The sequence below is a fragment of the Thunnus maccoyii genome, chromosome 22, assembly GCF_910596095.1.
Source record: "Thunnus maccoyii chromosome 22, fThuMac1.1, whole genome shotgun sequence".
Taxonomy (NCBI): Eukaryota; Metazoa; Chordata; class Actinopteri; order Scombriformes; family Scombridae; genus Thunnus; species Thunnus maccoyii.
Genome location: NC_056554.1, coordinates 17,691,608 through 17,708,146, shown reverse-complemented (window position 1 = coordinate 17,708,146; position 16,539 = coordinate 17,691,608). Strand labels below are relative to the sequence as shown.

General features: G+C 37.0%; 1 protein-coding gene across 8 annotated transcripts; it reads right to left on the bottom strand.

The window, feature by feature from the left end:
• Positions 1 to 529: 529 nt before the first annotated feature.
• Positions 530 to 15,808, bottom strand: si:cabz01007807.1. 8 transcript variants are annotated; one of them, XM_042401501.1, is made up of 39 exons: positions 15,603 to 15,808; positions 15,384 to 15,440; positions 13,862 to 13,927; positions 13,589 to 13,651; positions 13,139 to 13,213; positions 12,878 to 12,925; positions 12,299 to 12,352; positions 11,076 to 12,191; positions 10,757 to 10,876; positions 10,554 to 10,646; positions 10,325 to 10,387; positions 9,937 to 9,996; positions 9,763 to 9,798; positions 9,620 to 9,682; positions 9,471 to 9,524; positions 9,313 to 9,381; positions 9,085 to 9,156; positions 8,885 to 8,992; positions 8,711 to 8,773; positions 8,467 to 8,532; positions 8,235 to 8,300; positions 8,090 to 8,143; positions 7,910 to 7,969; positions 7,539 to 7,598; positions 7,186 to 7,284; positions 7,043 to 7,093; positions 6,858 to 6,953; positions 6,651 to 6,770; positions 6,435 to 6,539; positions 6,304 to 6,348; positions 6,119 to 6,193; positions 5,366 to 5,467; positions 5,232 to 5,276; positions 5,043 to 5,117; positions 4,068 to 4,136; positions 3,877 to 3,916; positions 3,714 to 3,771; positions 2,740 to 3,085; positions 530 to 2,543 (listed from the first exon to the last, which is right to left on the bottom strand). In XM_042401501.1, exons 1-39 carry the CDS (start codon positions 15,621 to 15,623, stop codon positions 2,139 to 2,141), a joined length of 4,338 nt encoding a protein of 1,445 aa, XP_042257435.1. In that variant the 5' UTR covers positions 15,624 to 15,808; the 3' UTR covers positions 530 to 2,138. The 8 variants fall into 8 exon arrangements, with proteins under 8 accessions (XP_042257435.1, XP_042257437.1, XP_042257438.1 ...); XM_042401503.1 differs by having other exon boundaries at positions 6,438 to 6,539; XM_042401504.1 differs by having other exon boundaries at positions 7,910 to 7,966.
• Positions 15,809 to 16,539: the final 731 nt, after the last annotated feature.

The following is a 16,539-nucleotide window of genomic DNA, read 5'->3' as shown; positions in this document are numbered from 1 at the left end:
ACTACATTATGCTGCTAATATTTATGTACTTTTACTTAAGTAGGATTTTTCATGCAGGACTTTAGCTTGTAATGGAAGTATTTTTACATTGTTGTACTGGTACTTTTACTTATGTAAAGGATCTGAATACTTCTTACAGCACTGAGGAACAGTATACATGAAACCAATTTCTGGTATTTAAACTGTCTTTTTTCTCCTAATTTCTATCTTATATTTTTTCTGTCTATTTATTCTTTCATTATTGATATTTTATACACTTTCATTCTTTAACACAATGAAATTCACTAAGTATTGTGCTTTCACCTCCTGTCAAACTCTATATTTAAAATGATGTATTGATCAAGTTTGATAGTTATGTCTAACAAATGGTGCAAGTCAAAAGCGCCTTCATAAAACCTTATGCATATCTCAGAATAGCCTAATAGGTAAACACAATACCGAGGCATGTCTGCTGACTTAAAGCTTCACTCAAAAACAAACATGTGCGGGCAGGAAGTTTGGGCTCAAACAGAAAACACAGCAAACAGGACACATTTGCAAACAGTCTTTATTCACAGATTCAGTGTTCCATTAAAATATTTGAATATACTAAAATATAATATTTGATATTTTAAAACATTTCCATTGAGATTAAATTAATGAAGGTGGAAGACCATGATTGAGAGTTACAATAACAGTACCTACACATATGCACAAACATATTTACTTAGAGGAAACATGCTATGAGCAAAAGTGTCTCCAGTTTTTGTAAAGAAAACAGAATGGTTAACAATATGAAGGAATTAACAAAAGCTCAAATGTAACCAAATATGTGTGCACAGAATGTTTCTATAAACCATCTAGACACAGATGACAATACATGTTTTGTGAAATAATTTTACATTGTCAATGTAATGTGTTAATGTTATCAACATTACTAGCAACGAAAACCTGCAGATGGAAATTGTTGAAAATTTTGCAACTTGTGCATCAGTAAACAACAAACTCCAGGTTTAACAATGACCATCAAGCTGATTCAACACACCACTGACACAGTCTCAATAAAAAAAAATGAAGAAAATTTTAACATTACTGCAACAGTACTGCAGGGCTTTAATATTGTACGATATTTCTTTTATTTTAGTTATTTTGTCCATCTCTTGGCCATAGAAACAACAAAAAAATATTTATTTAGATGTGTATTAGATTGATGTTTTGAAGCAATGCCATAAAGTAATATATTAAAAATAAGTTACTCTATAATAATAAAAGATAAAAATATTTTTGAAAACTGCATATCCTTATAAGATGATGTGAGCAGAAACTTACTATTTACAAATGTAGCCCAGTATAGTAATTAGAGTACAGTTAGTACAGTTAAACTAATGACAACTATAAACATACAAAATCCATAAGGTGGCACTTTTTGCCTGCACAGTTTGCCCTTTTTTGAGTCTCATGGTAGATTCTCAACTAACCTGTTTGATTATGCTGATATCCAATATATAGATTGGACAACATAATAGAAATGGGTAAAATTAAATACAATTTAATTTAATTTTTTGATTGCATAATATTGCAGGGTGCTATTATTTAGATGTTGACTTCTTTGTGTGTATACAGTGGGTGGACAAATTGAACTAGAAATCATTAAAAAAAAAACAATCCACCTGTGTCAATAAAACTACATTTTTCTGATACACCTTTTATGCCCAGAACAATACAAACAGTGCAAAAAATGAATGTTCTTGTTATTCTGAACAGTGCATGTGTGGACAGTGAACACCTTACAATATAATACAACAACAGCCTGCAGCCTTAAAAGTTACCAGAGTTGAATTAACATCTCTCTTTGACAATCAACAACAAAATTACCATTATAACTCTTTACAAAGGTTGTTTTTACTTGCAAGAATATTGCAATGGGAGGGAATACACTGCCAGGTGCATAAATCTCTTATAAAGTCCAGATTCTGCAGTGTTCAACTAACTCATGTGGATAAAAACTCTGCCTCATAAACCCTTTTAATATTATTGAAACTTCTCGATTGGTTCATGAATTTCTTTAAACCAACAGTTCCCCATTTCAGCCAGGAGAGGGGGGTGGTGATCTTTGAGAAATAATGATATGATCCAAGTGGTTTCATGCGGAATGCTGCTCACATGTTTCCAGTAGCATCCTGTAGCTCCTCTCTGATGGAGTTGAGCTCCACTATCCCGTCATTAAGAATATTAGCCACCTCCTTTATCTGACCTACCACCTCTTTCTTGCAGCCTTTCTTCAGCTCCCGGGAGTCCTTGAGGAAGTACTTGTCCATGCCTTTGAAAAGTCCTTGGACTGAGGCCACACCTGTGTCTGTTATCTCGGTCGCTCGCATCACAGGTGAGTCAACTAAGCTGATCATCTGGACGGCCCTGCGGACCTCCCAGTCCTCTGAGTAGTGCTGTGTGCCGGACCTGAGGAAAGGATGCCCGCGGAGTTTGTACAAGCCTTGGTTGACAAAGTGGAGGATCTTCCCAATGTCCAGCAGGTGATCCTCATACTCCTGCAGTACCGTCTCCACCTGAGAGAGGGAAAGATCATGGTCTTGGGTCAAATATCAAAGAAGCTAATTGTGAGTTGCAGCATGACATTTGTAGTAGCAGTATTAAAATAATGTCACACTACTTTCATCATTGAAAGAAAATGTTGCCAGTGAACGTACAACTGTATATGAACAGAATTTTTAAGACACTGCACATTGTAAAAATGCAGCTTACCTTCTTCCGGTCATGCATGTTGTTAACGTTATCCGAGATTGCCGCAGAGGCTGAAGTGATTCCACCAGCTGTTGCTACACCTACACCAACGGCTGTAACTACAAGAGAGGCACCAAAGGTGAAAGGTGCCAGAGCTAGACCAGCGATGGCTGTCACACCACCGACAGCTGTGGTGGTGCCGCCGGTAATACCAGCGATCTTGGCCTTGTGGTGGAAGTTGCTGATGTCATCTGCGATGGCATGGAGTGTGATGACAGAATGCCAGAGGACCTCTGCACGCTCTGTGAAGACCTTGTTGAAGACACGCAGTCCGCGATTAACCTTGTCAGCCAAGATGGTGAAGGACCTGGGATTTATTTGGGGACCAGAGACAATGTTATGCTTTGTAATTACAGAGCAAGAAAGCAGAATATTAAAATATGATCTTCACATAGAAAGCCAAACTGTGAAATGAAAGCAATACTATATAGACCAGCTGACTTTACACTGGGACAGAATTGTTAAAAGGGAACTGGTGTCTGCAGAGTAAAAAAAGACATTTCTGCACAAGCATTTTAGACCTGTTTTGCGAAGCAACTATTATCATGGCAGGATTATTTTTCAATGGAGATGGACCAGTTATTTGCATGTAGCCTTGCTTTCCCTTAATAATCATGTGCTGATATTCCATAATTCTGTTGAATTTTGAGCAAAGCAGTGGCAGTGGAAATGCCTAGTTAAAAATTTCTATCATGCAAATAATGAACTCCCTCGACACTGCTGATGTCTACATCAGTGTCAACTACACATACACATACGTGTGATAATACACCATATGTTGCATACTTAACATAACTTCCGATTTCCACTTCAATGTCTCATTCAGAGGGTCTATAACTGGTGGTTGAGCAACAGCAGACACAGTTTACCCAGTTTATTTTGAACAAATGCTGGTATCAGAGCACACTTTTACTGCAGACATATAACAGACATACTTGGACTCATCCTCTTTTATGACTTTTTCCTCATCGTCTGATGGCACCTCATCCCATTCTGAAATACAGTCAAGCAACAGTTGTTGATGTGGTTAAAGAAGAATTTTTTTCTATGAATAGTTTTATGAAGGAGTTATTTAAAATCAGTCTGATTATGACTCACTTTCCACAGTGTACCACCACTCCATCAAACTGTCAGTGTCCTGTGACAAAACAAAAACATTAATGATGATGGTTCACACTTGAACGCCGCATTATTCAAACAGGCAGGCTTAATTATTTGCTTGCATACACAGTGAATGCACTGTAGTGAAATGGAATATTTGTGTATAGTCAGTTTTAGGAGAAACTGACCCCTTCCTCGTCCCCATCCTCCAGACCCGCCATAGCACGTTCGTCCATCTGAGCAGCCAGCCACTCCGCCTGAATAGAGCGTGAGGGTGGAGAGGTGGGGTGGATGTTACAAAAATAAGCCAGAGAATACGTCAATAGGTCTTCGGTACATACTTTACTATATTTCACACAGATTAGTCAACAAAACTGAGGCCTTTGTATATATATTAAGCTTTTACTACACACTAGCTGGTGTGTCGGCGGGTATGTACACTATGTTGCTGAACCAGTCCACTCACATGTCAAGGCAATGTGTCCCATCACGAGACAGAGACAAGAAGATAACTGAGCTGAGTGGAAAACAACAACATTTCATAATAGTACAAAGTACACCTTGTATAAATAATGCCTGAATGCCAGAAGTTCTTTTGTGCCCATGAATTGTTTAGATAATATAATTCCTATGTAATATCGACATCAAGCCTGAACAGTGAGGTTCTGTCAGACTAATATAATCATGCATGGTAAATAAGCTTATCAACTTATCACTGTACACTAGTAAAATAACAAAGTTGTTCCTGTGTCTAGTATTTATCTCAAAAACTGTAACATATATACAGACATGTGTTGGACAGACAGGGAGAAAATTAATACAGAACAGATTTTCGTAAAGCACAATATTATGTGTGCCTTAAATCTGACTAACAAAGTTATTTTCCATGGAGTCATACTCAGGTCTGACTCACTGGAAAATTCTATGTCAAAACAAAATGTTTATCATAGAGTGAAGGAACTAAAGCTATGGGCCAGATAAATGTTGGATCTGGGTCATTTATTAGGACATTTACATAAACCAGTTTGAGCCAAAGATCCAGAAGTTCACCCAAGTAACAACATTTTAAGGAATCATTGTCAAAAGAAAGCATTTTTAATGCACATTTTGCTGATCATTTCAATATATTGCAGTGTTTTCTACTTATAAAGATATGAACTAACCTTAGCGGCCTCTGACAGGTAGTCGCTACACGTAGCTCCTGGTGGATCCTCACATTCGAGCTGCATAGCTTTGCTCTGGCAAAAAAAAAGGACAATTAAAAGTGAGCATGTCTGTCTTTTGCTTTTAAAGATCTGACAATAATAAGATCACAAGAATACTCATAAATAAGTTTGACGGCACTGACTCACCTTAGCTTTGTACTTTTTGAGGCCTTTGAGTTTTGATAGCTTCTTCTGTTAAAGACAGAAAAATGTTTGATAATCATACTTTCAATAACTCCAGAAAAAAGTTGTAAAAGTGAACATCGGAGTGACAAGAATACCGGTTTGCAGATTTCCAGTTCATCTTGTTCAGTGTCATACATCTCTCTGGGACTCATGAAATCTTTTCCTGTTTGAGTAAATTCATCCTCAGCAAACCCATCCTGCCAAAACATATGACAGAAATGAAACCAAAACCACAGAAATAAAAATGAAGAGAATTATATGATGATGGCCCGTGCTTATGTTGCACACTAAGCTAACATTAAATGTACACTGGCTGCATGTTGTGACGTGCAGTGGCTGAATCCGATCAGCTCACGGCTCAAGGTTCTGTCAGAATAATATAATCATGCATGGTAAATAAGCTCATCAACTTATCAGTGTACACTTGTAAAATAACAATGTTTTGTCTAGAAAACTGACATATATACAGACGTGTTGAACAGGCAGGCAGAAAATTAATACAGAACAGACTTTCGTAAAGCACAATATTATGTGTGCCTTAAATCTGACCAAAGAAGTGATTTTCCATTGAGCCATACTCAGGTCTGACTCACTGGAAAATTCTAGGTCAAAACAAAATGTTTATCATAGGGTGAAGGAACTAAAGCTATGGGCCAGATAAATGTTGGATCTGGATAATTTATTAGGACATTCACATAAACCGGTTTGAGCCAAAGATGCAGAAATTCACCCAAGTAACGACGTTTTAATTGAAATCACTGTCAAAAGAAAGCATGTTTAATGTAAAAGTTTTTACTGATCATTTCAATATCTTGCAGTGTTTTCTACTTGCAAAGACATGAACTAACCTTAGCGGCCTCTGACAGGTAGTCGCTACACGTAGCTCCTGGTGGATCCTCACATTCGAGCTGCATAGCTTTGCTCTAGCAAAAAAAAAAGACAATTAAAAGTGAGCATGTCTCTCTTGCTTTTAAAGATCTGACAATAATAAGATCACAAACACTCATAAATGAGTTAGATGGCACTGACTCACCTTAGCTTTGTGCTTTTTGAGGCCTTTGAGTCTCGATAGCCTCTTCTGTTAAAGAAGGAAAATGTTTGATAATCATACTTTAAATAACTCCAAAAAGAAAGTTGTAAAAGTGAACATCGGAGTGACAATACCACTGGTTTGCAGATTTCCAGTTCATCTTGTTCAATGTCATACATCTCTCTGGGACTCATGAAATCTTTTCCTGTTTGAGCAAATTCATCCTCAGCAAACCCATCCTGCCAAAACATATGACAGAAATGAAACCAAAACCACAGAAATAAAAATGAACAGAATTATATGATGATGGCCCATGCTTACGTTGCACACTAAGCTAACATTTAACGTACATTGGCTGCATGTTGTGGTGTAGAGTGCCTGAATCCGATCAGCTCACTCTGTCCAGTGGCCTCATGGGTTGTCTTAGATTTGCGTGGTAAGGGAATAGGACCTTTATGTTTGGATTTTTTCTGATCAAAAGAATATATTGTTACTGTTACCATAACAATGTACCAGTAATAAAACTATTACGAAAATTCATATTTTTAGAAAAATACCGGTTTGCAGTCCTCCATCCCATATAGTTCTTCATCATCCAGCTCCTCTGCTGAGAAGCTACTCTTCTTCGGATTGTTGTCATCCAGCATGTCCTCCTTTTTCAAAAATCATTCAGACAAATTTGTGTAAAATTCAAATCAAATGAAAGCATCTCTTTCAACAAAACACAAAAACAACCATTTACCTTAGAGCTACGACGGCCCATGTGCAGCAGTTTCACGATTGAATGTTTCTTCTATTGATGAAGGAGAAAAAAAAGTCCATTAAATGAAAGCAGGTGACAAAATGTTCAATGAAAAACTGAGAATAAACAGAAAAGAAAGTTACAGGTTTGCAGTCTTCCATTCCATAAGTATCTTCATCGCCATTTAATCCAGGAGACATGTGGTATGTTTTCTGTAAGTACTCATCATCCAAGAAAGCAGCCTAAGCAATATACAAATCAAGATTTATTTGTTGTTGGCAAGTCAGACATTGTTAACCAAAAGCCTACCAGTGCAGTAAAAACCCTGCTTTAGTATATCCACTGTGTCAAAACAAAATGATTTTCATGCATACAAAATGCATGAAAACTAACACGATTTACAGTAAAACATTTTTGGAATGTCAAGCAAAATGATCATTTACCATGCAATGATATGAACATTCACACATAACTAATAAACAAAACAAGACAGCACCTTGCTAGTTGACTGAAGAGTGTGGCCTTTTATCTCCTCTACATCCTCAAACACATCATCCTAAGAGTCAAATAAGTATTATAATTTAGATGTAGGAAAACAAGTTCTTTCAGAATGACATGGTAACTGCAGAACAGATGGAGTCAATTCATTGTTTTGAAATTTCTTTGAAATAAAAAAAACTGACATAATTGGTGCTAATACGCAAATAATAGCTATTCTAAAACTGCAACGCTAACCGGAAAAACAGAACAAAACCTTGCCAAAAACTGATCCATGTTTGCTAATGAAGGAATTAATCAGTCCTCTTCCTACTGTGGAGTTTGTTGATGTTTAATTGATGAGTTAACTGAACTGGAGGTATTTCTTACCTGCGACTTCTTACGAGGTGTGTAGCCATGTGTGCCAAAAATTTCCTCTTGCGATTTCTCCTAAGGGGAGGGAAAAAAAACACTGCAAATAGCTACACTGCTTAGAGTTCCTCATAGCACAAAAATAATGTACACCCCACACTGTACATCCTGCTATACTACTGATTTAAAAAGCCATACATTTGAGCCTTTGCGAGGTGTATATCCATGTGCCCCCTTCAGTTCCTCGTCGTTCTGGAGAGAAAAAGGTTTTACAGTGATACACATACAGCATATATAAAGCTATGAAATGTGAAGAAGAAACAGTACGGTAGAGGTGCGATACCTTTTCTACACTGATGACAAATCCTCTGTGTGGTACAAATTTGATTTTCATCTTCTTTTTTGTCTTCTAGAGAGATGAAAGATTGTGTAAGTATTCAATATCAGCAGATCCATACTACATCTACATTCAGGCTGAATGGAAATAAATTTAGCCATGCTGTGAACTATCGTGCATATGGCCATTCAACATTACTCTTCAAGGATAAAAAGTATAGAAATCCATGGCTGCCAACCTCTTCGTGCTGTGCTTCTCCTCCTTCCTCCTCTTCCTCACCAGTGCTGTTTTCCAGTACAGTCCCCTGTTGAAAATGACACACTGCATCAGAAACTGCAAAAAGGCAAACATTTCTCTTTAAATTAAGAGAGTTCCCCTGTAGTGAAACTTTGAGTTTCACTATGAATGAAAAGTGCAGTATCAATTAAACATATTATTTATTATCATCTTTAGTCACAGTTAGTAGACCGCAGGTACTTTACCTCTGACCATCGTCGTATTATGGAGTTTTTTTTGCCAAGAGTTTTCGTATTGATGTCATCATCCTATTGTGGCATTACAGAGAAAAAGTAATGACAGGTATAGTATGTATAAAACTAAAATTTTAAGGAAAACATCAACCATAAAATGACACGCTCACATTTGAGATAACTTACCTTTGATTCTTGAGGTAAGTGTCTGTTCATGCACTTCCCCTCTGGGACGGAGGAGGGAATGGATGCTCTTCTAAGCAGCTGGTTGACTTTGGCTTTCAGAGGTTTCTTCTGTTGACAAAAGAGGACATGAATTAACCACTGCTGCTTTATTAATATTCCTTATAAATACTGAGACAAAATGGTTAAAAAGAAAAACATACTTTGTAGTCCATCCCATATTCATCTCCATCATCATTCTCTTCTGGTGACATGTGTATTTCAGAAAAATACTCCTGAAAAACAGCAGCACTCACCTTTAAACTGTAAACATGCTAATACTTACATATTGGTGTGTTCAGATACAATGAAACAGTAATTCTTGTCTTGATTTATTTGAGCAAATTTCACAGCTGCTTAATTAGCTTTACAGTGTGGCAAGCAATTGTTACCTTTGATGATTTACGTTGAGTTGGTAATGTTCTACTCCTCCCCTCCTTTGTGTCATCAGGAAATTTATCCTACAAAGTGACAATCATTATCATTACAATGCCAAACATGCAAACATAATCAAAGCAGTGAAGGTGTGATTTTACGTTACTTCATTTACCTTTGAGCCTCTTCTGGGGAGTATGGAGTGGACTCTGAATTTTCTGTCTTTTTTCTGTAATAAATATTTATACTGGAGGTGAGGCTACATGCAAGAAAAAAATGTTTATCAGTGAATGATTAAAGAAAAATTATTTAGACTGATTGTACCTTGCTGTGACTTCCAGAGCCATCCTGATCTTCTCCACTTCCTCCATCAGAGTCCACCTTCACCTAGGAGAAAGTTCTTGCTTTTTTAGCTGCTTTGTTTTCCGAACAAACAATGCTAACAAAAGAAATTAACCATCCCTTACCTTCAATGATTCTCGCCGTAGTCTAAATTTTCCAGACTTTAAAAAACAAAAAAAAATATCACTGAAATATCTTCCACAATAATTCTTGATGGAAAGCATTGCTGTGGTATTCCAACATATTAGGGAGAAAGTAAAGAAAGGATGCTAGATTCAATTTTGAAAATGTTTTCTTACTGGTTGGAAGTCAGAGTTTAACTCAGGGCTGTCCTCGGGCCAGTCTTCCACACACCTTTCCTGTTTTGGGATTTTAGTAAAGCAAACATTAATATAGACAGTTCTTTTCCAGAAAGTTTATCTATCTGTATACAGAATATCAATTTATAGCCTTTGGTTTGAGGGTCTACACAACCCTCAAACCAAAGTTAACATTTTAGCAACATTTTAGCAACAGTTTGCAACATAAGTTGTTCCTTCCATTCAACATGTTCATAATATTGGGAGTAATGAACATTGTAGGGCCCATCTTTCAAAGATGTTTCTTTATCTTTTTAACACAGTGCCTTTGCTCCCTGACTCATCATTGTCCCATTAATACTTTTTGTATTCACAGTCAAAATCACACCTGTCCAGTGAGCAGGATGTCCTCAAAGACAACATAGCTCTCAGGGTTCATCGGTTTATATTCCTGTAAAAGAGATGCATAAAATTATGTTTAATCCCCAGTGCATCTTAACAGCTACACAAACTATCCACACATGACCTCTATTATTTTACCTCATTAGATAGTTAGAGCCTAGAACATTTTGTTGTACAAGCAAATGATGTCAGCTGATTAGGTTAAACATGCATACTTGAGTTTTTGGCTTCCGGCGAATAACTGGTTTTGGGAGCGGTCTGAGGGCTGTTTTAGGGGACATATTTGGTACAGTTGGTTCAGGTTCAACCTAAAGTCCAAACAGAATAAGATAATGAATAGGAGATTCAGTTGCAGACAAATTAGTGGGTTATACAAGCAGGTAATAAATATTATGCTAAAATGAGTTTTTAAGCATACAGGTTTTGCTGGTTTGGATGGCTTTTCTGGTCTGGGTGGCTTTTCTGTCCCGGGTGGCTTTTCTCTCCTGGGCGGTCTAGTTCGAGGGAGTGGCTTTGGCGGACGTTTGAAAGTCTGCATCTGAAAGTTTGATATTGAAAGATGGTATAAAAATGCTTGTCTTACATTATGATTCAGAATATGTCTTAAGCATTTTTTAATGAGATAAGTTCTACAGTACAGTAGGACCCTCAACAATGTACACTTTAATGTACAAATAATAACTTAAAATCATGACTTTTTGACTGTCTGTATGTATCAAATGACACTCTGTACATACATGGGTCATTTCAGCTGGAGATTGGCTGGGTGACACTGACAGATTCCTGGCCTGACTGAAGGGAGTTGGTTGAAGAATATCATGTTTGGTTCCCTGAGGAGTCATCAGCACAATCTCATGTGGCATGTTGGAAGACTTCGTTTGGATGGCTGACAGAGGCTCTGATGGTGTTGCCTTGAACAGATCCGGTGACGATAGTTTGTCCAAGTTAATTTCTGACAGACTGCTGAGTGAAGGTGTAGAGTACGTAGCCTTAGAAGCTGTATTGCTGGGGGTTATCTTGGATATATCACTGTTGTTGACAGTGTTTGAGGGAAGAGGTTGGAAGATGTCTGGAGTCCCATTGAAATCATCTTTGAAAGGGTCATATTGTTTAGAAGGAGTTGTACCAAACGGGTCATCCAGATTGGAGACGTCTTGGAATAAATCCCTTGTAATCGGACTTGGGAATGGGTCAAATGTATTTGTGGATGACGGTGAAAATACATCCCGATCATTCATAGAAAAACTCTTTGGCCTTACTAGACCACTTTCAGTTGGAACAGCTTGACACAAAAGTGTTTCCTTGGTCGTGGCAGAATAAAACGGATTCACTGCCGCACACTGTGGGGATTGGAACAGATCATCTTCCTTGTTTGAAGGAGATTTGAATGGGTCCACAAAAATACTGGGAGATTTATCAAAGAGGTTCACCTCCTTAGCATGTGCAGCATGGTGTGAACTCTCTCCTTTAACAGCATGGAAAAGATTCTCCACTTCACCTTTAAACAGATCGGAGTCTTTTGACTGCACGTTTTTTGAGAGGTTCTGTGTCTGAGGAGGATTTGTCTCAGGTGAGTTCAGAGTTACATCATGGTAATGACCATTGGCAGATGCATTTTGGGCTGACATTGATGTCTGGAAGAGGTCTTGCATAGGGTTATGGTTGAGGGTCTGGAATAGGTCCTTTTCAGGTTCTGAACATTTGGCTCCATTTTCCATGGTCTTGCTGTCTTGCTGAAAATCTAGAGGCGAACTCTGAAATTCAGGCGGAGGGACAAAGATGGTATCGAGGCTTACTTCTCCTGAGGTTTTCCTCCCTACATCGTCTGTGCCATTACTTTTGCTTCCAGATTCCTGATGGCAGAACACATGGTGATTAAGGATATGTTCAAGAAAAATGGTAATATTTAAGGTAATGCTGTGATCTGGTTTTACAAACTAAATGAAATTGTTGTACGTACTAAATAATCTGTATAAAAAGGGTTAGATCTGGCCAAACCCCTGCTGACTCCATTCTGATAAAAAAATAAAAGGAAATGAGACAGAGGAGTCAAGCGGGCATATAAAAAAATCATACCTTAGGGCTTAAATGGAGCAGTTCAAGCACTCCATTCCGAAAGAATTAGACAGTGACGCAGCAGAAATGTTACATATTGGATGATTCTGGAGTGGCAGTGCATGCATTTACAGTAAAAACTACATACAGGACTGTAAGTGACATGTGAAATGAACATTTTAGCTCAAGGGACAGAAATGGTGAACAGAAATGCTAATATACTTTACCTTCCAAATTAATTCATGTAATGATTTTTCATAATATGTGTGACACTATGAGATTGCATGTTTATCACTGTTTTATTTTGATTGATTTGTCTCCAAAAGTGTACACTTCATACCTTTTGAATGTTGCCACAAAGAACAGACTTATTTATAGAGCAGCCACACAAACAGGTCTACACACCACTAAGATCTGAGATAACAGTTAATCTTTTGTACTTCAAAGATAAAAAAAAAAACAAGAGAAAGGGTGTGGATTTTACCTGGGGTGCAGCAGGAAGGAGATTATTATCATCCATCTTCAACCCCTTCTTAAGACAAGGAATATTTGTGTTAATGAAAATGTGAACAGCGCCTACAACCAAGGTGCAATGAATGCAAAACCATCACACTCTCCCAAACTACCACTTCAAAAAGCTCAATTTTGAGGAATTTGAGGCATTCAAAATTAATCTGAATTCTACCATATGGAGTTAAATATACTGTATGTAATTTGTGTATGTATTGCTGATGTTATACCTCACCTGTCCAAAGTGTAGCTGACGATTGTCTATCACATCTGTAGCAGCAGCTGAGAGATCACTAAGGAACTCATCATCCTGTGGACCAACCAAAGCTTAATGACACTAAGACAACAACAAAACATATTTATGGAGTGAAGCGTGGGAAGTCACGCCTCATGGTTTTCATGCATTCCAAAACTGCATGATAAGATATGAAAGTCACATGTCATTTGTCAGAAATGCAAAACAAAAATTTGACAACACTACAAGATACTGCAAGCATTTTTACACTTGCTGTTCCAACAAACAAGAATTTGTTGTTTTCTGTTACGTCTGTGTTTAAACAATAAAAAGAAAACATAAGTGATTCAATATCTAGCAGTATGCAGATGATGTAATGCTTTTCATCACATTTCTCCAACTCATGTTTATATACAGAGCTGAAAGTTGCTGTCATCACTTCTCTCTGACCTGTTTGTTTTGAGACTCATTTGCAGATGATCCACTGGAGTCAGAGGTTGATGAAACAAGAGTCTAAGAGGGAGAATGACAAAGTATTCATTATATTATCATAAAGAAGATAATTTATGTTCCTTTTTTCACTTTTAAATCAAAACGCAAACCCCTCACTGTACTTAGACTGAGTGAGTGTAAGAGTGTGTGTTTGAGATATAGAAACAGATTGAATGTCTGTGAGAGTTTGTAATTGTGGAACTGTGTGTTTGTGTAGAGCCATACACTCACGTTGTATTGATTATGGAAAGGGCTTTGGGAAACTCTCTTTAGCATATTTTGAAGTGTCACAATACTCTGTAAAGAAAAGACAGAAAATCGTCAGTTGTCCACTTTTTCTTGTTCACAATGAAGTAGGGCTGGGCGATATGGACAAAATCAAATATCATGATATTTTTGACCAACAATATTTGCAACAATATTGTAAGGATAACTATTGGTGCTTTCCCAAAATATTTACACAATGAGTTTTTTGAAAAATAATCATCAGTGATATGGATATAATGACTAAGTGGGTAAAGGTAAATAATAGAACAGCTGGAACAGTCTGGTAAGTTCAGAAAACTACATCACTTTACTGTAATGCAGCCTTTAAAAACAGGAAAAGACAACACTTATGCCATATAACAATATTACAAAATCAAAAATCATATCCAAAATCATATGAAACATGATATCAATATAATACTATATTGCCCAGCCTGACAGTGAAGCCACTCTGAGCTTAACTGACTTTATTGTTCTTACTTGAACAAAAGTAATATTTTTTGGGTTGCAATAAAACTGTGTTGACTATTTTATTGCTTGTTAAGTTTTGGTCACTGACTACATAGTATAGCTGTGAAGACGTCAAAAAAACAAATAAAACTACTGTTTTTGGTCTACAAAATAAGTGCAAAATTGAAGCTGATCTTATTAATGTTGACACATGAAAGTTGTGCTCAGTTTGTGAGTTATAGTAGACATAAATACGTTTAGACAACTAGTATACTTAAATGCTAAATGGTATAGTAAATCACCATTAAACTGTGGATTATTTTTGAGATACTGGTTGCTTACTGTTTCCATTTTTTATGATTTACAATATTACTCCAAAGGGAACAGTTGTACTTTTTAATTATACAACATTTATCTGAGGGCAGTGGTTAATGGTTTCTTTGCAGATTAAAGACTCCTATTAAACAATACTGGTAAACTACTCAACATTTCACAAAGTCATTAGGCATCTACACAAAAGGTGACAGTTCTTCAGAATTAGTAAAACATTTTAATAGCTTCTGTTAAATAAATTGTCAAAATTCATGACTTCAATTATAAATGTGTCTGCAGTTGAGTAAGCAAGCGCAGAAAAGCCACATGATGGGAGTGAAAACCACACTGTGTCAACAGAGAATGTCCTGATCCTCTGTTCTTGTGCAAAAACAGCCATCAGTCACAGACATGACAGTGCAAAATACATTCAGAACAGCTGACATCATAATACTTTGGATTTGGCTACCCAGTCTGCCTTCCTTTAGAAAATACATGCCAGCCATAGATGCCAACAAAATGTTTACTAACAGTACATACAAGGACTGTCCCACATGCCCTGAAATGATTGGACTGTTCACTTGTTTGAGGATAAAATGTTAAATATGAAACACATGGAAGAAGAGGGTAATGTAGAAACTGATTGCTTGCTGTCTTGAGAATCTCACACACACCCACACGAAATCACCACAAAAACTACCAATTCCAATTGAAATTTACTCACAGGACGTCTTTCTGTTGCTGCACTCTCTCCGTGATGGTCTGCCTCCTCCCCATTCTCCTAATAAACATTTATATTAGCAAAAGAAAGTAAGAAAATAACCACAGAGACATATTTCAAACTTGTACAACAATTTTAAAATGCCCCTTTCTTTACCTAAATACAAAATTTACTTGCTTCAATCACAAACTGTTCATTCGAGACAACAATTTCATGACTTACCGTGGTTGTATCGCCCCTCATGACCAGTGAAACTGGTTTAATGGTCTATTTAATTACTGCGTCACAACAGAGCAAGATGTTTTCCCACGTTTAAGATTTATTCGGTGGCTGATGTCGTTTCCTCTGCATTAAAACGCCTCAGTGTGTCCCTATGATTGACATGGTTCACATCGGTAATTATCTCCCAGCCTGACGCACCTGGCTGAGTCAAGTCCGCCTTGATGAATACCTAAACATCCTGAATTCAAAATCTTCAAAATAAAAGCTTTCTTCGAGCATGCTCAGTCTCATTCTGGCCATTTGTGTCTTGAGTGACGCATTGCTGTTTGAAATGGACATATTTAGTCAACCAATTAACTTTGATTTTACGTTATATATAAACCTGAGGATTTACTTATCACTCCAAGCAATTACAATTTATTTGCATTTTGTGATTTTTTTTATGCTCAAAGCTAATTACAGAGTGTAATAAAAATAACTGGTTTAATAAAACTAAAAACTTAAATTAACTATACATTAAATTATCCTTTTTTACAAATAAAAAACTAAGAAGCGACATTTCTCGCTGTTATTTTGAAGACGAAATCACCTTACTTCCGACTTCAATCTGACTGTGTTGTCATCACACAGGTACCTTTCCCTTGACTGTCCTTATCTCAATGCAAACCGACCGGTTGTCCTCGCCCAGCTCGACCGGGCGGTGTGGTCCCGATGTGTTGACGTACTGAAGCTCTGTGTTGACAGAATGAGGAAACTTTGCATGGTGGTTTTATTACTGACAACCCCCTTCTTTCTAAAATAATAAAGTATTACACTTAAGGCCCAAGTTAGATCAACATGTTATTCCTTAACGATTATCAGTACTGGAGTATTACATCAGTTGCAGAACAAACTATAATATCTTAAAAAACAAACAAACAAACAAACAAACTAAATT

Coding starts and splice junctions, on each gene's coding strand:
- si:cabz01007807.1 (XM_042401501.1), bottom strand. CDS start 15,623: ATGAGGGGCGATACAACCACG. Junction 10,877..11,075: donor CTCCAGCTGAAATGACCCAT/GTATGTACAGAG, acceptor TCAAACTTTCAG/ATGCAGACTTTCAAACGTCC. Junction 8,301..8,466: donor GAGAAGCACAGCACGAAGAG/GTTGGCAGCCAT, acceptor TCATCTCTCTAG/AAGACAAAAAAGAAGATGAA.